Raw genomic sequence first — 21,859 nt, forward strand, 5'->3', positions numbered from 1 at the left:
GTTTCATCTGCTGCCTTCACCTCTTGTAATAACAAGCTGTCGGAACGGTTCACTGTACAGTGCTCTAGCGACCTCTAGTGGATCCGACCTAAAAACAAAAAAAAGGGAAAAAAAAAGGAAAAAACAACAAACAAAACAAAACAAAATAACCAAAACAGTTCAACCGATTGTGAACGACTCCTCCATTGTGCCGAGTTTGGTCAAGGGCATGTCAATGTTGTACAGATTTTGCTATTGATGATATCTACATTCTAACCGAGGAGTGAGAGGGAAACGATCATTGCAGTCTTTACAAATGTAGAATAGAATGAGATTTATTCCTCGTCAGCCATGTTTTACCTCATACCTAATGCCCTCGTGGTTACGGCCATCATGCAGCAGAACCAAAACAAACAGTGAGATTATTCACACATATGTTTGGAACAAATAAGTCCAGTTTTTATTATTGTGGTTTCTGTTAATGTAGCAGTGGCGCTCCAACCTGAACATTGATAAATAAAACACTGACAAAATTGTAATTTTTTTTTTTCTTTTCCTTTTCTGTAAGGATCATTTGTTATCCTTAAGACACTGTGAAGTAAGAATAACCAAATTTATCATCATTCCACACAATTAGATTTTCCTTGACCAATGTCCTTATGCAATAGAATGTTTGTTTGTTTTTCCTCTTTTAAAAAAATCCAACTCATCCTGGGAAGAACGTGTTGGGTGGCTGCAGCGTTCTCTCCCTGTCCAAGGCCCCTCAGGAATAACTTGACGTTTTGCTACCAACATCGTCCTCCTGCGATCCCATACTCTGGAGAACAAAGACAAAAAAAGAAGTGACGCGTTATGACGAAAGACCGAAACTAGTGGTTGCAAACCGGTTTCTGCTAAGTGTCCACAAAACCATGGCTGATTGTTTGTTTGGTTGTCTCCGAACTAACCGGAGGCCTTTTCAAAGAAGCAGCTTTATGATGAATTATCTGAATATTTTTGCTGACAAAACCCTGAAAAAAAAAAAAAAAAAAAAAAAAAGGCTCCTGAAGGAACTTTTTCCAGTTTTTGATTACGCGTGTACAGAGGCAATACATTTGAACTCCTGAGTACAAAGAGGAGCATGTATTTTGTGTATGTTACCCTAAGTAGCGACCTGCATTGCAGTTGAACTGCACCGTTGTATTGTTTTCATAATTATGTGAAAACAACCAAAGAGACATTTACGTCGATCATATTCCTTGAATTATTAGATTAGACCGATTCTGTTGGAGGCGCCGCAGCACCATGATTGATGTTCACGAAGCAGGTGGATACTACAACCTTCACGAGCAAGTACTCCAAGTTATGTCACCTGATCCACGTCAGCACCCGAGTTACACGTGTTTCTGTCACCACTGACAAGTGGAAGCAGAAAGCGCACGTCGACTTCTTGTTAAAAGTGTCGGGAACCAGAAAGGTTCTGTGCTCCGTTCCAGTGCAATTCGATTGCCCCTCGTATAGATGCACACTTGTACAATAAATTGCGACGACATAAATCTTGTACGGAGGCACCGGGAGCACGTTTTGCCGTTCTCACGTAAAAAAAAAAAACAGAATCATGTCGCAAAGCAAAATGCAGAAATCTCCACATTAAACAGGTTTAAACATCAACAACACAAAATATTGTTGAACACCAACTCACCTTCTGCACAAATTGTGGGTTTACTGTGATTTCCTGATCCATAGACTTTAGTTTCTCATCCAGCTCTATACATTTCAACATCTGAAAGGAGAAAAAAAAAAAAAAAAGACACAAAATTACTTAGAAACAAATAAATAGTTACCAATAAAGGAATCAACACTTAAAAGAATTTGTGCCGAGAACGACAACGCTAAAGATAAATCTGTGCTTCTCACCTCTTGGTCAATTTTGTGGAGCATTGCTGGGTTGTTGTATTTTTCGGGGTTGTCGTGGAAGCAGACCATACCATCCTTTTGGTTAATGCTAGCGTAGATCTCACCATCTTCAATCTGCAACGCAGCATCAGGAAGAGCGTGATTAAAACCCAGCGCTAAGTTTCTAGTACTGGTCAGCAGTAAACTGCGAGTTGGCAGAAAGTCACAAGGAACACTTTTATTTGGACCAGAACCTGCATGCTGCAATTTGAATTAACATGAACAAGGAGGCCGCCAGTGAGGATGGACCGGTTGTGTAATCTGTTGTCATAATTCTAACCCTTAATGGTGCAATATGATCACGCAATAGGAGCCGAGATGTTGAATGTGTCTTTAGAATATGCAATATGCCGTATCATACCAAGGCGGACTGTGTAGTAACTTGTTTTTAAGCTTGTATACGCAGCGTTTATTCATTTTTGTAAAGATATCAAATGCAGTCCCATTTGTGCGATGTGTCCTCAGTGTTAATGTATTGTTTATGTTTATGTGAAGTACAGTCTCTCTCTTTCTTAGGAGTAATGTTACATTACGTCCAAAATGCAGAATTCTATCAAATGCAGCAACATTTGCCCGAGAAAAATGTTCCACCATGGGCATAATAAGGTGTATGGTATGGTATGGTATGGTATGGTATGGTATGGTATGGTATGGTATGGTAAATCCCTGTGTACCAACTCACCATGTGTAGGACGTATTTCTCTGCTTCCTGCGGGCCTGAGAGCTGCACTCGACTCGCCATGTCTTGCAAAGAGAGCGTCAGGAAGGTCTGCGGGATCACGGGAAACAGAAGCTGATATCAGAGTGACTGAAAGTACGAGTGCGGCGCCGGTACGTTTCTTAGCTCGGACATTTATTGGGCCTCAGCGTTCGGCTCATTGGCGTTCACGCAGATCAATTAAATGCAGACAAAGTCACCTAAACATGTTGTTTACTGTCTTCTAACTTCAGCCAACTTTAACTGATGTAATGAAGATCACAACATTATGATTCCTGACCTAAGATCTAAGTACATACTAATTACACTGATATGTGTAGTACTGCGTGTTTAGAAGACACTTACAAATAGAAATATTCTAGCATAGAAACTCCCTCATATTTTGACTTAAATGACCAAACAGGTGGACACATTATTCATTTTCACTCAGAAGAGTAAAAAGACATCCGATATTGCGCCAACAAAGCCTCTAAGATGAATTATGTCAGCTCTCAGATCACGATGGACATTTCGCTGACTAATGAATCAGCCCGAGCCGAACACGGCGAGCTCTCATCTTTGTTCGGCCGAGCTCTCCGACAACGAGGAGTAACAGCTGCTTCAGATCAGATGTCTGCATCTGTCTTCACACGCACGGCCGTTTCCTTTCATTTTTCATTCTTGTGATTTCTGATGAGCTTTTTTCTTTTTTTTTCCAGCTGACTCGAAGCACCGAGACCCATTTCTCTTTTGCTTTATTCTATTTTCCCACGCTCACTCCCTTTAAATAACGTCACCAGCACAGTTCACCTCATCATGCGAAGACGCTCACACTTTCCCGTGAAGACATCTGGAGCGTGTGAATGTATAAAAATCTTAAGAGCACACGCACACACACACACACACACACACACACACACACACACACACACACACACACACACACACACACACACACACACACACACTCTTATAGCAAACACACAGCGCACCTTCGTTAGCCTCTGGATGTTCTTCTTGTAGAGGGAGGAGAGGCATTGTTTGACCAGGCCCGTGTTGTTGTCTCGTGTGAACGTCTCGCTGTGTTTGTTGACGAGGCCGCGCAGCTCGGCCGGGTTGTTGGTGGTGTAAACCTGAGCTAGCTCGTGGTATGCGTTGCTCAGGGGCTGAGGGCAGAGGCACAAAATAGACAAGAGAACAGAGGCTGAAAACACGCGGCCGGAGAGGCTGCAGGCACACAGGTCTTTCACTGGATTTTACAATGTGTTCACCAGGTGAGAAAAGAGGATTATTAAGTCACTGGAGTCCACTGGTCTCCCTCAGGGCTGAAGGGAAACAGGCAGATGTGAAGAAACTTGGTAAGATTTACAGGTGAAATGCTGCTCACACTGGAGCGTCGAACGGTCAGCACAGCTCGTCACATTTCTGCCTTACTTCCTTTCTGTTGTCATATTATTATTTACTTGTTTTTGAATCTGCCTGTGATTGCGAGAAGCAGTCAATCCACACGGTTTACTGTCTGCTGCTCTTTAGACACTGTTATAACAACGATTAATCAACTACAAGATCATAAACAGGTAAGTCGATAGTGAAAATAAAGGTTTGACAGAGAAAGATTAACAGCATGGAGCGATGCATGATGACCTTCTGCGACCTTGGAGTTATAAAAAAAAACAATAACTAAAAATAAATGTGTTTAACCACCGTGTAGCACTAATTCTGTGTTGACATCTGTTCATCAACCTAAATATCAACAATGTACATTATGATCAAAAAGTTCAAAGACGGTTCCTGTTGCAGCGGCGAAGCTCGAACTCTTGTAAGTGTTCCAGGTTTCATCTCCTGATAAACATCAGCACCTGTTACAAGTGTTTTTGTCACCACTGATATGTGCGCATTTGCAATTTCACTATGGACCTGAAACATGAGCAGAGAGCGCACGTTAAACTTGATGTCATATTTTTGGGAGCAGAAATAAGTTGCAGGGAGATAATCTGGTAGTGACAGGGGTGTTACAGTTTAAGTGTTTCGCAGCGAATGTTTTCACTCAAAACGCCTCAGAACGTCGATGAGAACCGGCCCGGTCGCTCTGACCGGCTGCACCTTCGACCGTGTTGGACAGCGACGTCCTGCCGCTCTTGAAACATGAACGCCACTCGAAGCGCCTCGCCTGGCTCATTGCTGTAGGTTTTCTGAATTCAAGCTTCTCTGTTGCCGATTTCCTGAGTTTGACAACATTTCGCGTGTGCTCTCTGCTCATGTCCACAGAGACGCCGCAAATGCACACGTAGCAGCGCTCACAAAAACGGTTGTAACTCGGGTGCTGATGTCGATCGAGCAACGCACCTGGGAATACTTACTCAAAAAGGTTATTGCTTCCCTCTCCTCTATGAGCATCACTGTGCTGCTCTTGGGCTCAACAAGAACACCTCATACTGCACTCCTACGTGTCTTTTACCATTGTTAACACAGATTTCAGTATAAAGGGGACACATTTTCCCCGAGTACTACTACCGAGTACAGCTGTACCAGCAGATTCTCTTCACCCCTGCCTCTTACCTTGATGAACCTCCCTACTATCTGTGAGGTGTATTTGGGCAGCGGCTGCACTTTGCCGTGAAGGATGAGGGACACCAGGATGTATTTCTTGTAGGCTTCCAACATGATGTGGCTCACTGCCATGGCTGGAGTGGTTATTGCCTGTTAGGAAAGAATTTAAAACGGGTAATCATTTACAGAAACACCAGGAAGGAAGTGAGCATTTACAGGGTTCCCACTCTACGTCAAATTCTCGGACTTTCGCCGACTAAAAAGCTGAAATTCTCGGACCTATAATGAACAGAAACTGCCATTGTGCTGAGTGGACAAGAAATAGCGTCATTTCTGTTCAAATCGGACTCACACTTCCCCCTCTGTTTGTGCCAATATTGATAGAAATTAAATACCTGTCTAAATACTGGGTACACAGGCAAAGAATTTATCTAACAATAAAGTGAATTATCAAAATCAATCTAATAAGCTACATTTTCAATTTCTGTCACTGACCAGTAATGCCACCGAACATACACACTGACAATAACTCGCTGAATAACGTTGTCGTTTTGAAAAATGGCAACTAAAATTTAAACAAGCAAACAAAATTCCCTGATATTCTATCAATTGACCCAAACAGAAATAATAAACTGTCTGACTTTCCCTGTCTGGAAAAGAGGTTTTTTTTTTTTTTTTTTTAATTCCCTGAAATTCCCTGACCCGTGGGAACCCTGCATTTAACATGCACTCAAGAACACATAATAATACAGAAGAATTATTGATCACGTTAGAAGTCAAAGAATTTAGCTGCATTACAATCATGTGAAAGTGCCGTTAACAGATAAGAGGGTACCTGTTCATAAAAATACAGTGCTCTTTCGAAGTTTTTGAGGCCCGTGTAGATCATGCCACCGTAGTAGTAGTAACATAAAAAGTGCTTTGCGTCGTAGGCTCCGTTCTCCTTACAGATGTCCATCATGTCCAGCTCCAAGAAGGGCAGGGCGGGCTTGAAGCACTTCGCTAACAAGCACAGCTGTAGAAGTGAGAGTGGACGGTCACACTGGGGCTTCCACTGGGCTTGAATTATTTAACACACGGCATCCTCAACAACAACAACAACAACAACAACATCTGCATTCAGCAGACAGAGATTAAAGACAATTAGGATACCAGGGAGGACTTCGATAATGATTATAGATAATACAGCTGTGATCTTGTTTAGTTTCAACATTGAAGGATTAGGATTACAGCCGATGACTCACCTGACACAGGTCTGCATGAACTGAGGTAAGTTGGTTTGTGTTCATCTGCATTTTGTCTATTGCCTGTTTTAGGATGACGACACCCCTCAATGGCTGTCAGAGGAGGAGACAGAAAGAGTTACTCTGCTGCAGCTTTCCAAACAAACTGAGGACCTTCTGGTCCACACTTTAAAATTCATTAAAATATTTAGATGGAGACGGAAAAGGAACACATGCTGAAACGGCTCGTGTGTTTGTGTGGTCTTGTCTTGGAGAGAAAAAAAATTAACTTCAGATTGACTCATTTCAGTGTCCCAAAGAGGGAACTTCTTTTGCAGCACACATTAAAAAACAGTTTCACCCACACAGACGCTGCACAGCGGCCTTTTAAAACAGCTTGTATGCATGAGGGGCATGTTGACGAGGACACGTCGCAGCAACGTATTAGAAATCGAAACCGAGATCAACACTAACATGATTATTCAGGTGGAAGGAAGTGCTGTTTTTTTGTTTTCTCTGTTAGACAGCCGAGGCTCAGGTCACATGATTCTACTGCTGAAGTGCAGAGCGGCCGATGTAACATAGGTTTGTTAAGTGCTAGTCATAAACAAAGTGTGTGTGTGTGTGTGTGTGTGTGTGTGTGTGTGTGTGTGTGTGTGTGTGTGTGTGTGTGTGTGTGTGTGTGTGTGTGTGTGTGTGTGTGTGTGTGTGTGTGTGTGTCAGTGGTGGCACAAACATACTGTAAGTAACACAGGGGCCTATAGGTGAACACTAAAGAGATTAACTGCTGATGGGATAAAAGTGTCTATAGAGACACGGTAGATTTCAAAGCTGGTAGTCGCTCTACATCACTAAATCAGCAGTGTGTCAATGAATACACTCTGGTTAACTACAGGCAGCCGTCGATGGAACCAAACACTGAACAAGAGGGAAAAAGGAATTAAAAAACAAAAGCAGAGAAGAGTTAATGAAAGCACTTGAAAATAAATAAATAACCCCTAAAATTCTGCATTCTCAACTGAGGTTTAAACAACTCGACCTTCATTAGCAACCAGAGCACTGCCGACTACTGCAAAAGCTGCAGTCTGTGACTTACGAATGAATGAAAACAATTTGTTTGGCTAAACAATAACAGCATCATAAATGGCACCGAGGCACATAATGAGGAAAAAAGTTTTTCCTCGGCGGCTATGGAGAATTATGTAAAGTCAAAAATTCAGCTTGACTTAATAAAACAGAAGTGCTTAGTCGAGCCTAAAGCCCTGCTACCGATTCATGCGGAGTTCAAACAAAAGAGAGTCTTACCTGTTTCCGCTCTACAAGGGCGTTTGTCAACTGGTGGCAGAGACCAGCAACTGGGAGAGGACGCAGAGGAGTGAGAAAGGGTTCAATGAGATTGGTGGTTGGTTAGACAGTACCATGCGCTGCTACACGTGTGTGTGTGTGTGTGCAGGACATGTGTAAACATCAGTCACAAATATATTCCTGAATAAACACATGTACGATGATGACATTATTTTCTAAAGCTCATGTTAACAACATGAAAACCAAATATTAGCAATTACAGTAGCAGATCCTGCTGAACTTAACTCAACCACTGCTAGATGTTCTTCTTTGTTGTGATTGACACTAAAACATTATGCAGTGTTTGTCAAGGGACATATAACACACATTATATGACCACTGAGCAGTGCAGAAATCGGATCTTATTCATTTGAATAATTCCAATAAAACGGAACCAAAAATAAGCTTCCCAAACGTGTAGCACTGAGCAGCTGGTCGGTCAGGACTTACAAGTGTCTGTTGCATATCTAATGTGCTCCCCATTGCAGGTGCTGATGAAGAGCTGAACTTGGGAGAAGAGCGTCTCAAAGTCAGGGATGTTTGGCATGGAGAACTTCACGAATCTGCAGCAAAGGAGTCGGAAGTTAGCAAAAACCTGACAGTCAAAAAGGACACTTTCATTTTGGGCCTTTGAGCTTAAATAGTAGTAATAATAATAATAATAATAATTTGGCATGTAGGATGAAAATGGTGTATTTTGTAGGTCCCACCCGTATGCAGAGGAAGGTGCGGGAACAAAGGCTCACTATTAAGCAGGAAAACGTATCCATCGGTATCGAGATTTAATGTTTGAGAAGAAAAAGTGAACTGATAATATCCAGTGAGAGTATTTCATTGTTGAAAAAATATGTATTGTATTTCGTAGTGGTGCATTGTATATGTGAAACTAAACTCAACTTCTGAAATCATAACTGTTACAATGTTAATCAAAAAGTCTTCTCTTTCTAAAGAACAAAAAATAATCTCTTCCGTTGCTCCAGTGTTCGGCTGCTTCAAGTCCACATTATTAATTGTATGTGCAACAGGTAGTCTTTCACTGCTTCATGATTTCATCACATTTGTTCTGATTCATGCAAACATGCAGCCTTTGAGAATGAAAAACAGGGAAAAAGAGATTGGCACCTTTTTTTTTTTACATACAATATTCAAATACTGGATTATTTATGTGGTTTATTTTGATCCATTTAGCAACTTCTACTTCTTTGAAAAAATTTCGTTTGTGTGCATCTATCGCTAGTTGTTACTCTTTCTCCATAGCTCCGCCACCGCTACCCTGTTCATCCCAAAAAAGTACACCATGATCTTCAACGGTGACGACAATAACAGAATATCCTGTCCAGGTGAGGAGGGAAGTGGAGCAGAAGCATGGAGCAAAATGAAGGCAGGAGTGTAGTGGAGCACTAGATGGGACAAAAGGGTCAACAAAATACAGAAAAACAGCAGCAAACTCCATTTAAGAGAAGACTGCACTGATGACAGTAAACCAGGGAAAAGTTAAAGGGGAAGCTTGAACTTACAGCACAGCCAGCACACCTAGGGAGTGCTCCTGGATATCCAAAGCCCCCAGCACTGTGTCCAGGTGGGACAGATTTTTGGCCAGCAGCTCCCCACTCTTGTTGATCAACTCACACAGCTGAGTCATCTGGCCTAAAGGGAGGGAGTCAAGGTGAAGGGCAGAAGAGCAGAGAAATTAAACCACCCCGGGGTTTCTTACAGGTGCTTTAGATCTTTCAGAGAAAATAATAATTAAAAAAACAAAAACAAGTCTCAAATTGTTTAAAGCAGTTTATATCACAATCCTAGATGTGGACTAAATTTGTTAAAGCCACTGTTTTTCTGCCAGCCAAGTTGTTATGCCAGGATTAATGTCATCAGGTTTGAATTGCACAGGCTTTTTTTTATTTATTACATTCTGTACCAAAAGCAGAAATATTAAAACATTCTCCCTATCACTGCTCGTATAAATTATAAAGTTATGTTAATACAATTTATTAAAGAGAACAGGGCAATAGTTTTTTTCAAATATGCTGAAACATTTTTTTTATAGTTTAAGTCGTCGAAATTTATGATTAATTAGGAATTTACTCGCCAATGAAAGCCAGGGGGCTTTTGTTATCAAACTAGAGGAACACAATAGTTCAGGACCATCGTGTTGTGGAGTATTTTAATATAAATCGGCCGGTCAAGTGTCCTGTCAAGGCCTTGCAACATAGGGAATGCGAGTAGGATTGACAGGTGACTTTGAACCAATAACATTCGCTAATTCACTTCGCCAGCCAATCGCGTGAGGCCGGGGCGGGACTACCGGCAGGCAGTCCCTGGAAATTATTTTCTAGATCAAAAACAAAAAGTACAAATTTCACATTTTGTGTGACGAGTTACCAAGTTCACCGTTATCATTAGCGTCCCCGTGGAGCGACGCAACTTCGGATGGTAGTTTACGGAACTCCGGCAGCCGCAGAAAGTCATTTTTGCGGTGTGTTTACATGATAAAGCAAAAAGAAGGCTCTGACCAGTTTGGCTGCCGAGCTATCGGCAAGGCATTGGATAGCATATGCTAGCTCACTAGCTAATACTTCCCACTCTAATGAGTTTAGCAACCCTACCTTGAGCGGAGAGCTGCCGCACATTGTTCACAAACTGCTCCAAGGCTGAAGCCATTATTTCCTGGGTCCAAAGTGGAGGTAATTTGCACTGTTTTTCATTCAAACGTCAGAAACAACTCCGTCCGGACTAAGACAGGGGGCCACACAGCCGCCACTGAGTTGAAGCTATCGCGAGATCATAAGAATAGAACGGACTGCAACGAGATTTACGAGTCGACCGTTGGATTCTTAAAGGGCCACACACACGATTTCGCTGGTCGGATTTGAAATACTGTTGACATCATTTCCATAAAATCGTTTTTATTTGCCAGTTATAACTTGTTTAACACATTTATGTCTTGACGGGCAGCAAGTGTTTATTTTTAGACAGCAGTGCCACTTCTCTCTTTAAGGACTAAGAAATGCAGGAACTGACGTACAATTCACCGGGTTTTCACCAAAGATATTTTATGATGCGAGAACTCCTATTGAACTGATTTTTAAGCGTCCACAGTAGTGAAGAGTAATTTATTGGTATATAAAGAATATAGTCTCAGTTTTGAGTGTTACAGAGTAATGACACTTTATCTGAAAATGCCTCTTTTTCCTTTATATGAAAGCCTATTGATTAATCAAATTCTAAAACTTGAATTTGATCCATCTATCTTTGATCATATTTGTCTCACTCCCAGCTAAAGTATATTTTGCTATAATTTACTGCACTGCAGTGTACTGTAATTGTTCATTTCTAAAACTGATTTGCAAACCCCAGAGGATGAGCAAAAAAAAAAAAACTACAACTCAAGAATAGACTATATACCACATATTTAAGACGTTTCAAATATACATGTAACGCATGTAAATATATAAATCCCTGAAAGAATTTGGGATGCAAAATGTTACCCTGTGTCCTCTTCACAATTATCTGTAGTATTTAATCAGAAAGTATCTTAATTAAATAGAAATGCACTCAAAATGGACCAGGACCAAATAAATCCGTATCATAACAGTGGAGTTTTGTAAAAACAGCACATTTCTACTGTGCATGGTTCTTGGGAACACAGTAGGAGTGAACCGTCGCTTCGTTAAACTATCTTTGTCGCGCCCTGAAGTGCAGCCCCCCCCCTCCCCCTCCTCGGTGCTGCGTCGCCATTTGTTTACTAATCGTTCAAGTACAGGCAGCTGCAGCAGCCATCGTCACAGATGCTTTGGACTTAAGAAAAGAAAAGAAAAAAAAAAAAGGGTCGCTGCCGGCCAGAGCGTACACACACTGCCCAACGATGCAGACAGCTCCCTGTCCACTGGGGCCAAAGGCATGTCACATTTGACCTGGTCGTCGCCGCCGCGCCGCGCCGCCGTGCCGCGCCACCGCGCCGCCCCGCCGCGCCCCTAGCCTCTGAGATAGGCACCGGCCGTTAGCTCAGCTGCAGCAGAGAGACGCCCGCAGCGAGAAAGTTACGCGAAACAAAACGTCACGCAAATACGACGGCAAGCGCGGACAACAGCACGGTGCAGCTGCCGCGGTAATTAGACGAACTCGTCGACTCCCCATGCGGACTTTTATCCGCAGTTTCCGCTCGCCTTTCGGAGAGGGTCGCGGCCGTTGCTGCCGCGCGAACGTCAGCGGAGCCTCTCGAGGATGTCGGTGTTCAGGTCGACGCGCCTCGTCGGAAGAGGGAACACTTTGCTCCGTGATCCGTTTAAGAGGATTTGCGTAAACATGTCGTCCTCCACGACTTCGGGGAAGAGACTGCGGGTTCTGGTGGACGTGGACGGGGTCCTGGCGGACTTCGAGGGGGGCTTCTTGAAGAAGTACCGGGCCAGGTACCCGGACGAGCCCTTCATCACCCTGGATGACAGGAGAGGGTTTTGGGTGTCGACGCAGTACGGACAGCTGAGGACCGACCTGTGTGTGAGTGACCCGGGGGGGACAACCGACATGGTCCCGTGTGTCCCCTCCTGGTGGTTCACCAGGGTCCAGGGGGACATGGTTCAATTTGAGCAGCATTTAACCAGTTTCATTTAGAGACTTCGTACTCTCATGGTTTGCAGTTGAAACTTAATATTAAATTCACATTAGGAGTCCCTCAGAGAGAAATATATATATATATTTTTTAATATATATAGATCGGTGATTTTTAAACCTTTTTTCTGCTTGTGATAACACAGTGCCTCCTGCTTTAATTTAATGTGCCATTCAATATTTGAGGAGGCAGAAAAGATTTAATGATCACGTTCACTTATTTCGAAACAGAACATAAACTTCTGCGACACTTAATCTTTTAGAAAAGGAAACTGGTTTTATATCTTTTTCTGTATTGGTTCAAATCCAATGAGCCAAAAGTGTGTATTTTGTGATTCTTGCGGTTCAATCACACTCGTTGATTTGTCACTGTGTGGTTTTTATTTTTTTATTTTTGGTTCGTGACAGACCTTTAGTTTAGAAACATTTTGTCAATCTGGGCCTCTCGTACACCTTGATCGTAAGTTAAGCAAATACAGTGTGTACCGTTTTCTCAATGTTATATAACTCGCATAAAACCTATCAACAGATTGTGAAGCTCCCACAAACTCCAGTGTTGACCTTGGGACTCTCCTTCTTCAGAGCACATGTACACTCATGTGATGTGGGTACACATGCCTGGCCGTCCTACACTGTTGGTGATATGTGTGTGTGTGTGTGTGTGTGTGTGTGTGTGTGTGTGTGTGTGTGTGTGTGTGTGTGTGTGTGTGTGTGTGTGTGTGTGTGTTTTCTGACCCCCCCAGGAGAAAGCCATCAGTATCTGGGAGTCCAAAGACTTCTTCCTGGACCTGGAGCCGCTGCCAGGAGGAGTGGAGGCAGTAAAGGAGATGGCCAGGATGGATGAGTAGGTATCATAACGGGTGGAAAATGTGCATAATTCAGTATTTGACGTGATTAGATCTCAGGGGTCTCCAACCAGTAGTTTGTGAGCTCCTGTTCGAGTATGTGTGTGTTGAGGATCGGTTTGTTATAATTCACATCATGTTCAGCCATTGTCAATCCGCTGCAGGACGAAGGCCTCAGCATGGAGTTTCCACAACTTTCTGTCCCTTGTGAAATTGTACCAGTTGGCAGTGTCCCAGTAGTGTTGGACTTCATCTCTCCATCTCTTCCGCTGTCTTCCTCTCGTTCGTTTGCCTTCTATTGGTGTCCATACAGTGATTTCTGTACTCCATCTTCCATCCGTTCGCCTCGTCAAATGACCTGCCCGAGTCCACTTTCTGTTTTTGGTGGTTTCCATGATGTCTTGCACTTTGTATGTGATATTTAGTACGCTGCGTTCCATATTGTGTTGGACTGAGGAGAGGTTTTTTTTTTCCATTTTAGTTGTCCGTGTCCATGTTTCTGAAGCAGGTGTCACGACCGGTATGATGCACTGGTTGAATATTTTCCTCTTTAGACATATTGGGAGGTTTCTCTTCATGATTGCGCCGTGTCTCCCACATGTTTTGCCATCCTGCTTTTATCTGCCTTGTTATTTCATTCTCCTGGTTTTTCTCAGTTAAGGTGAATCTTTGTCCCAATTAGATGTATTCTTCCACCTGTTCTAGTTGTATACCATTTATACTTATTGTCTTCGGGGACGTTACGTTGCCTGCCATGACTTTGGTCTCGTTAGTGTTCATTTCTAAGCCGCATTTCCTGCTTGCAGTATCAAGGTCTTGGAGTATTGTTTCTATTTCTAATCCCAGGAAAGGGGATTTTATTTCAGTGACATGTAAATATAAAGCCTGTGGGCAGAGTGGGACTTCATGCAGGTGTAACACTCAATGTGGAAGGAAACCCAGGAGCTACGAAACCTTTTTGGCTCATGTTTCAGGGAAGACTTTTTTTTAACTGACCTTTGAAGTTCCTATAATATAAAGTATACTTATGTCAGAGTTATTGTTTGTTTGTTATTGCTAAAAAACTTTTTTTTTTAAAACGCCACTCTATTGCCACCATCTGTTTTGTTGGCAACATGACAGCGTTTCTACAAACCTCTGTCCTCCCCACACACACTGCAACACTCAGCTGGCGCTTTCAGATTTCTACTCCGTGGAGCCGGTTACGGGAAAGCTCCCGTTTGAGGGAGCAAAAAAAGTGGAACTCTGATTGAGGGCAAAAAAATTAAAGAAGAGACGACTCCACGAATTGACCCGACTTATTGTGCTCATGGTTGCATTGTTTTAGTCATGAGTGCCACATGAATCTGATAGAACAAATCCACGTATTTTGATCAGTCCGGTTGTCTCCAGGAGCTACGAACAGTTGTGTTTCATGTGTACTATCCACACTTAAAATGTGACCTTTTACTTTTCAAGTCGTACTTGCTTCCGTTTTACACACCAAAACCACAAAGACTGATGGTGTTTGCTAAAAGGCTCAATTGCAGATGACCTACAGCTCTTTACTGTACCTGAACGCATCGTGTTCACACTCGAGGACTGAGGCTGCTGCTGTCGCTGCTAAGGTCTCTTTCCTGTGTCACTAAGGTTTATCAGTCCAGCTGCAGTTAGAGTTGTGACTCCAACCAGCCAGGTGCTGTTGTTGCACTATGCTGTACGCGTCTTAGTGAAAGCCTCCCGTAACTGACTTCTTCTTTGCTGATAATTCAATCACGTGTAATCTCAATCCACATGAAGGAGGCTGTGATTTCTTCTTATTCTCAAACGGACAAAGCAGTGGAATAAAGTCTAAAAATAGCCGTCATTTCCTCTCCTGCTGGAAATAAATGTCTCTCTTTAGCCGCAAGTGCCTGAATGCACCTATTTTCTTACCAAGGGAAATCAGTCATGTGTTTTTGTTTTCGACGTCGTTATTTTTGTACCGTACAGTTATCACTTCCAGCTAAAAATATCTGTCCGGCCTCAGCAGCTGGAATATAGAAATGATGGTCGTAATTTTTCCTCTCTGGTTTGTTTGTTTTCTTTTTCTTTCCGCAGCACAGATGTGTTCATTTGCACCAGCCCTATAAAACACTACAAGCACTGCCCGTATGAGAAGGTAAGCCCTCTGACCATCACGTATCCTTTATTCCTTTTTGGAAATAGTAGAACTTTAGTAGCGCTTAAAATGGCACTTACTTTTAGCACTTTGTAGTTTGGCTTTCTTGAAGAAATTGTATTTTCTTGATTCCTGTCGTTCTGGGTTTTGTACCCTCATGATTGAAATGCACTTCTTGTAAGTCGCTTTGGATAAAAGCGTCGGCTAAATGAAATGGAAATGATTCAAGTTTCAGTTCTCTAACGAGAGTGTGTGTGTTTTTGTGCAGTACGCCTGGGTGGAGAAACATCTGGGCCACGACTTTCTGGAGCAGGTGATCCTGACCAGAGACAAGACGGTAGTCAGCGGCGACATCCTCATCGATGACAAGCCTGATATTCTGGGTGAGGAATGTGTACGTGTTTACTTTCAGTGTTTGTTTTTAAAGTCATACATGCAACAAATTGAGATCCTGTATTGTAATAATGCTGATGATTTGATATTGATGTTGATGCGGCTCCCAGATCACTCACTACACCCAGTAACCCTTAGTTACCGTTGCCTGTCAAGCTTTCTATTCTGGCCCGGCCCACATGGAGTCCCGACTGTGCCAACATGCCTCAAACAATCGGTCCTTGATTTCATGACTCGAGTGTCTGTCAGCAGCTCGAGTTTTCTATAAATAAGCTCAAATTAGCAAACGCTATCTCTGATGACCTTTTGTCGTTTCCAAGCTGACTCGATTTCAAACATGAATTCTGTGAAAGGACTCAAAGATGTGCGCTACAAACATCAGATAAAAGTCTTCACCGCTTGTTGATCCATGTAGAAAACACTGACAATGAACAATAGACAATAAAATAAAAGATAAGTCTTGTAATGCAGTCTGGAAGTAAATAGTATAGTATTTAAGATATTTTTTAGGCAGTACTTATATTTAGCTAAATGTTGGTAATATTTCCATATTTGAAAATGTATGTGGCATGCTGACATGGCAGTTTTAACCTCCTTAAGGTGAGACTGTCAGCTTCAGCGACAAATATGAATCCACTTCTGTGTTTGATCTTTGACAGAGGAGAGATAACAGATTCTTTACTCTCGTACTTTAGCGTATTTTGCCAGTCTGAGTATCCGAACAGTCGATCACCTGCGAGCAAAAACGTTTTCCGATTCGCACACGTTCACCCTCAGCTAGAGTGAAATAGTGGCGGCGTAGAAGCCGGCTGTCACGAAGGAGAGCAGCTCTGCGACACCAGCAGGTTGAGGTGGATAATAGAGCTCAGCAGGGAAGACCGGTTTTTATTTTGAATGATCTGGATCGCCGCTGGACATTACTGCTATTACTGTTTGGTATTTCACATTTACATCCGCCTCCTCGGCTTAACCATATTTTCAAGTGGTGTGTTTTCACTTTTACACAGTACGAGAGAGACTTTCAGTCACTACCCGGTCAGTTAACACTCCACGCTCCCTCCCGCTCCTCTGACGCCAACCTTCAGTCTCAGCCACTCAGACCAAGCACCGGACCTGGGCCGAGTTAGTCCCCTCTATACCTGCCCCCTCTGGAAGTCTCTCCTCAAATACTGTTGGACTCGGGCTCCTGCTAGTACAAAGCCAACATGTGTCAGCCCCCAGTCCTGCGTGTTCTTTTAATGAGGCAATAGGAGAAGATGTCAGGCTTCAAGATATTTATTTAACAGCCGCAGAATAACCAGTTTACAGAGCTCTGGGTCCAGACTATGTTTCCCTGACCGCAACAGAGTATGTGTCTGTTCACGAAGTCTGACCTCCTGACTCTCCCTGACCCGGTCTTCTTATAGTACAGGAACCAAAAAGTCATGTGTGGTGATGTGTCCTTTGTTGATTGGTCGAGGTGGGGGTTGTCTTCCTTCACACCCTGGAGTCCTCCAGACAGCCGTCTGTTCCTGTTTATGACTCAAAGAACAACAGTATGTGACCCCACAGGTTGCAGACCCCCTCCTGTGACCTTTTGGTTTTACACAGCACTTGAAACAGTTTGCAGACCTCCTCCTGTGAGCAGTATCACTCTCATTTACATACACAGCCTTTTGTCTACCCCTTAGGATTAATAGTTGATAATACGACCTATATATAAGTAATATGATATGGCATACATATATGTTGTATTATTGTAAACATAGCCTAGCACAGAATAGCACAACACCGACCTGTTCATCTTCAACTTCATACTCAAAACCTTCCGTTTTAGAGCCGCCTTTAATGTCCGATTAATATTGTGTGTTTTATACTTTTATTGTGTTGTTTTCTTTGATCATTTTAACTTTCGTAAAGTGTCTTTGAATACCGTGAAAAGCACTGGAAATAAAATGTAATATTATTATTATTGTAATAGAGCAGATAAATTACTGTTGAATACGTTCATAATCCTTCCAATGGAGCTTTTGAGATTTTAAGCTCTCGGAAGGCCGAAATAAAATACGCCACCATCTGAAGACTTCCTCCCACTGCAGCACCACGCTCACGTCTTTAACATGTGGACAGATCCAAACGAGCCAGACTAATTACAGTTGCCCAGCTATGATTTCACCATCACTGATCCAGAGTGGGTTTAAAAAACACGCATACAATAGTGCCGGATGTTTGATCCGAGTTGGTGAGTTTTGATAAATGAAATGGGCGACAAAACACAATCATAATGTAAATGTGTTTGATAAAGAGGATTGCATAATCCTGTTCGTGTAACTTTATGTGGGTGTCATAATAATTTGCATTCATCTTCAAGGCTTCATTTGCGACCTTGAGACAGCCGCTCCAGTGTGATGCGTACGCTCCGAGCAGTGGGAGCTTTGTAATGTTCACGTCGAACATGTGTCCCTCAGGCGTGGAGCCCAAACCGACGTGGGAGCACATCCTGTTCACCGCCTGCCACAACAAGCACCTGTCCGTCAGCCCCTCCCAGAGGCGGCTGCTGTCCTGGTCGGACGACTGGAGGGCCATCCTGGACAGCAAAAGGCAGTGAGGAACTCCACCTCCCACGAGCCCCAGCACCTCGGTAATGGAGGGAATTTTTGAGGGTCACCGGCACGACATCGGCGGACGTCGGAGCTCGGAGGCATCGTCATCCAGATCCCTCATTTCTGTAGGTACCAATGGAGGTCGCATGTTTCCACACAACGTTGGTGCACTCAGCTGGAAGAGGACTTTCACTTGTTTGACCACAAGGGGGCGCTCTGAGACCGAGCGTGAAGTCGTGTTTCCACCACCTTAACAAACATCACGAGGACCAAACGAACTGAAAATGGAAAGTATATACCTACCTACCTACCTATCCATTTTCAGTTCGTATTGTCTTAAAGGTGTTGGTAACGTCTTTGTGTTTCGAATCGTGGACATTTAAGTTGAAAGTCAAAGACATTTTATGTTTTTTTAACCGATAGTTGACAGTTCTGGGTCGCATTAATGAGTCACACAAACAGGGCACTCCAGTACACGCTAGAATAACCTCCCAGAGTCGTCGGCACTGGTGATTACGTGCAATACATAAACACAGAAAAGATACCTGGACTTGCGAAATACTCTGTTTTGTTAGGTCGGCATTTTACATGTACTTTATGGGAATGTACCAAACCACTGTTGTGTAAATGCAGATTTATTTGCACAGGGGAATCAACTGTGAATGGCTGCATTGGTGCTGTTTTGTTTTTTTTGTTTTTTTTTAAACGTGTTTCCTCAGCGGTTCATAACAATCTATGCATCATACACTGATGAGAGTAAACCCACACGCACACGCATACGCATGTTGCCAAAAGAAAAATACTGAATTTATGTAAAAAAAAAAAAAAAAAAATTTTTTTTAAAAATCACACTTTTAAGACATATTCTTCACTATATTGAACAAGCTGTCGATGTGAACGCCATTTCTAATGAGATCTGTGTCATGTCAGATAAAATGACCAATGTGTCATTTCACTTACTAACATCTGATCTATTTTACTGTAGCCTGTTTACATCGTATCAGACAAAATAAAAGAACTCCGGACGGGGCAGATTCCCTCCACAAAACAACAAGATGTATTTGTTTTAGCATGTCATTTACGAGTTGTAAAAACATTTATTTAAAGGTTTTATAGAGTTCATCTACATTTGCCACAAAACAGTATTTCAGGCGAGAACCGTTCTGTCTGTGGATTTTAGCGAGTTCTAAAAACGGACACTTTCCCAGTGAGGATCTGTGTTGTTTTGCTTAAAGACACACCGTCAGTACGTAGAAGCTCAATTCATTTTGTTTCTTTCTGACATGTTGCTGCTGGCGTGCTTTTAGGGAACCAAGCAGACCATGTGTTGTGGAAGATGTACTAATTGCGGATTTATCGTGCCTAGTTTAATGTGCAAATTCAACGCTTATCTGTGTCTAAGGGATGTTTTAATGCTGTGTTTTGCTGCACCTCAATTAAAACCAAGAAAAGAATCCCATGACAACCAGGATACTTTCAATGGTCTTCTTTTTATGGGTACTATTAATGATTCACTTTGCTTTCTTTCTTTGCTTTTATACTTGTTTGTGTTTTTTTAGGTTCACGCAGCAAAATGTCACGATGGCTTTCGACAAAAGTTCGGAAACCTGCTCGGCCTCGTGGTTTCAACGTTCGGAGGAGAGTTTTACAAAACATGATGAAAATGCCTCTTTGTTGTTTCTTTCTCTCACTGCTGATCATGTCAGTTAAGAAAACATGTAGTAACACATGAATATGAGCATTAGTCCACGCTGCATTTTCATGTATTTTTTACCGGGGTGGATGTTTCGAACAGCTGTGACATCTTTTGGTTTTAACTCCTGTGGCTTATATCAAATAATTTCTCACTGAATAAAACCTACATCTGCAGCAGAGAGTAGGAGTAACGGCAACAACCACATTTCAACCAAATCAATCAGTTATTCAGTCTTAAAAAAACGTTTTCTAATATATCCAGTGGTGATATACAAACATGGTATACTTTCATTATAAAATATATACAGTATATATATCAAATAAAGGGAAACTGGCTGAAATAATGTGAACTACATCATCAGGTGCCAACAATAGGGGTTGAAACATCGTGACAGACGTTGCAAACAACTCGCAAGAAAAGAGCAGATGTAAAAAATCAAAGCAGAAAGTTCCTGATTCTGCCTTACACACATTGTTTCACATATTTCATACATCGTGAACAATGCTGCATTTCAAAACGTGACTTAAATGGTGAGTGTCCGTGTCCTAAAACCTCAACATCTACTTGCATTTAAGAGACCTCGGGAGCTCTCTGAAGAATCAGGATGAATAACTGGGTTTTGGTTGGAGTCCAAAAAGTTCCCCACAAAGCAACTCGACCGCCAACGATCCGGTTTAAGAGGTTGGTGTTACAATCACGGCAGCTAATGTGGCCTCTAGCCAATATGAAGATCGAGCCACAGAGGTTTTGCTCGACTCAATTTTCCCAGATTTTTCTCCTTTTCAAACATGTAGTCTGCAGACACTAGAGTCGGCATACAGTGGGTACGGAAAGTATTCAGACCCCTTTAAATTGTTCACTCTTTGTTTCATTGCAGCCATTTGCTAAAATCAAAAAAGTTCATTTTATTTCTCATTAATGTACACTCAGCACCCATCTTGACAGAAAAAAACAGAAATGTAGAAATTTGTGCAAATTTATTAAAAAAGAAAAACTGAACTATCACATGGTCATAAGTATTCAGACCCTTTGCTCAGTATTGAGTAGAAGCACCCTTTTGAGCTCGTACAGCCATGAGTCTTCTTGGGAATGATGCAACAAGCTTTTCACACCTGGATTTGGGGATCCTCTGCCATTCTTCCTTGCAGATCCTCTCCAGTTCTGTCAGGTTGGATGGTAAACATTGGTGGACAGCCATTTTCAAGTCTCCAGAGATGCTCCATTGGGTTTAGGTCAGGGACCAGGGCTGGGCCAGTCAAAAATTTAACGCCAAAAAGTTCAATCTTGGTCTCATCAGACCAGAGAATCTTATTTCTCATAGTCTGGGAGTCCTTCATGTGGTTTTTGGCCAACTCTATGCGGGCTTTCATATGTCTTGCACTGAGGAGAAGCTTCCGTCGGGCCACTCTGCCATAAAGCCCCGACTGGTGGAGGGCTGCAGTGACAGTTGACTTTGTGGAACTTTCTCCCATCTCCCTACTGCATCTCTGGAGCTCAGCCACAGTGATCTTTAGGTTCTTCTTTACCTCTCTCACCAAGGCTCTTCTCCCACGATTGCTCAGTTTGGCTGGACGGCCAGGTCTAGGAAGAGTTCTGGTCGTCCCAAACTTCTTCCATTTAAGGATTATGGAGGCCACTGTGCTCTTAGGAACCTTGAGTGCTGCAGAAATTATTTTGTAACCTTGGCCAGATCTGTGCCTTGCCACTATTCTGTCTCTGAGCTCCTTGGACAGTTCCTTCGACCTCATGATTCTCATTTGCTCTGACATGCACTGTGAGCTGTAAGGTCTTATATAGACAGGTGTGTGCCTTTCCTAATCAAGTCCAATCAGTTTAATTAAACACAGTTGGACTCCAATGAAGGAGT

The 21,859-nt window shown here is 42.5% G+C and overlaps 2 protein-coding genes across 3 annotated transcripts; one reads left to right on the plus strand and one right to left on the minus strand.

The window, feature by feature from the left end:
* Positions 1-298: 298 nt before the first annotated feature.
* cops3 (COP9 signalosome subunit 3) lies at positions 299-10,508 on the minus strand. Its single transcript, XM_069707522.1, has 12 exons — positions 10,335-10,508; positions 9,246-9,375; positions 8,179-8,291; positions 7,690-7,739; positions 6,406-6,498; positions 5,997-6,176; positions 5,171-5,311; positions 3,604-3,777; positions 2,597-2,683; positions 1,876-1,989; positions 1,661-1,741; positions 299-796 (listed from the first exon to the last, which is right to left on the minus strand). The coding sequence occupies exons 1-12, from the start codon at positions 10,387-10,389 to the stop codon at positions 743-745; spliced, it is 1,272 nt and encodes a 423-aa protein (XP_069563623.1). The 5' UTR covers positions 10,390-10,508; the 3' UTR covers positions 299-742.
* A 1,310-nt stretch (positions 10,509-11,818) lies between these two features.
* On the plus strand, positions 11,819-20,884 carry LOC138626095 (5'(3')-deoxyribonucleotidase, mitochondrial-like). 2 transcript variants are annotated; one of them, XR_011311267.1, is made up of 6 exons: positions 11,819-12,225; positions 13,080-13,180; positions 15,261-15,321; positions 15,590-15,704; positions 18,162-18,421; positions 19,856-20,884. XR_011311267.1 is itself a non-coding variant. In XM_069707529.1 (5 exons), exons 1-5 carry the CDS (start codon positions 11,953-11,955, stop codon positions 18,299-18,301), a joined length of 690 nt encoding a protein of 229 aa, XP_069563630.1. In that variant the 5' UTR covers positions 11,819-11,952; the 3' UTR covers positions 18,302-18,582. The 2 variants fall into 2 exon arrangements, 1 of the variants encoding a protein (XP_069563630.1); XM_069707529.1 differs by lacking the exon at positions 19,856-20,884 and having other exon boundaries at positions 18,162-18,582.
* The last annotated feature ends 975 nt before the right edge of the window (positions 20,885-21,859 follow it).

This window comes from Brachyistius frenatus, unplaced genomic scaffold (assembly GCF_029030835.1).
Source record: "Brachyistius frenatus isolate BFR_SWC_R1_liver_20210118 unplaced genomic scaffold, ASM2903083v1 Contig_69, whole genome shotgun sequence".
Lineage (NCBI taxonomy): Eukaryota > Metazoa > Chordata > Actinopteri > Embiotocidae > Brachyistius > Brachyistius frenatus.

What these genes read in the sequence shown, in the direction of transcription:
- cops3 (XM_069707522.1), bottom strand. Translation starts at nt 10,389, where the DNA reads ATGGCTTCAGCCTTGGAGCAGTTTGTGAACAATGTGCGGCAGCTCTCC. An exon ending in CACTGTATTTTTATGAACAG is followed by an intron (nt 5,312 to 5,996) that starts GTACCCTCTTAT and finishes CTTTCCTAACAG; the next exon opens with GCAATAACCACTCCAGCCAT. An exon ending in AGAAATACGTCCTACACATG is followed by an intron (nt 1,990 to 2,596) that starts GTGAGTTGGTAC and finishes GCTGCGTTGCAG; the next exon opens with ATTGAAGATGGTGAGATCTA.
- LOC138626095 (XM_069707529.1), top strand. Translation starts at nt 11,953, where the DNA reads ATGTCGGTGTTCAGGTCGACGCGCCTCGTCGGAAGAGGGAACACTTTG. An exon ending in AGCTGAGGACCGACCTGTGT is followed by an intron (nt 12,226 to 13,079) that starts GTGAGTGACCCG and finishes TGACCCCCCCAG; the next exon opens with GAGAAAGCCATCAGTATCTG. An exon ending in TGACAAGCCTGATATTCTGG is followed by an intron (nt 15,705 to 18,161) that starts GTGAGGAATGTG and finishes TGTGTCCCTCAG; the next exon opens with GCGTGGAGCCCAAACCGACG.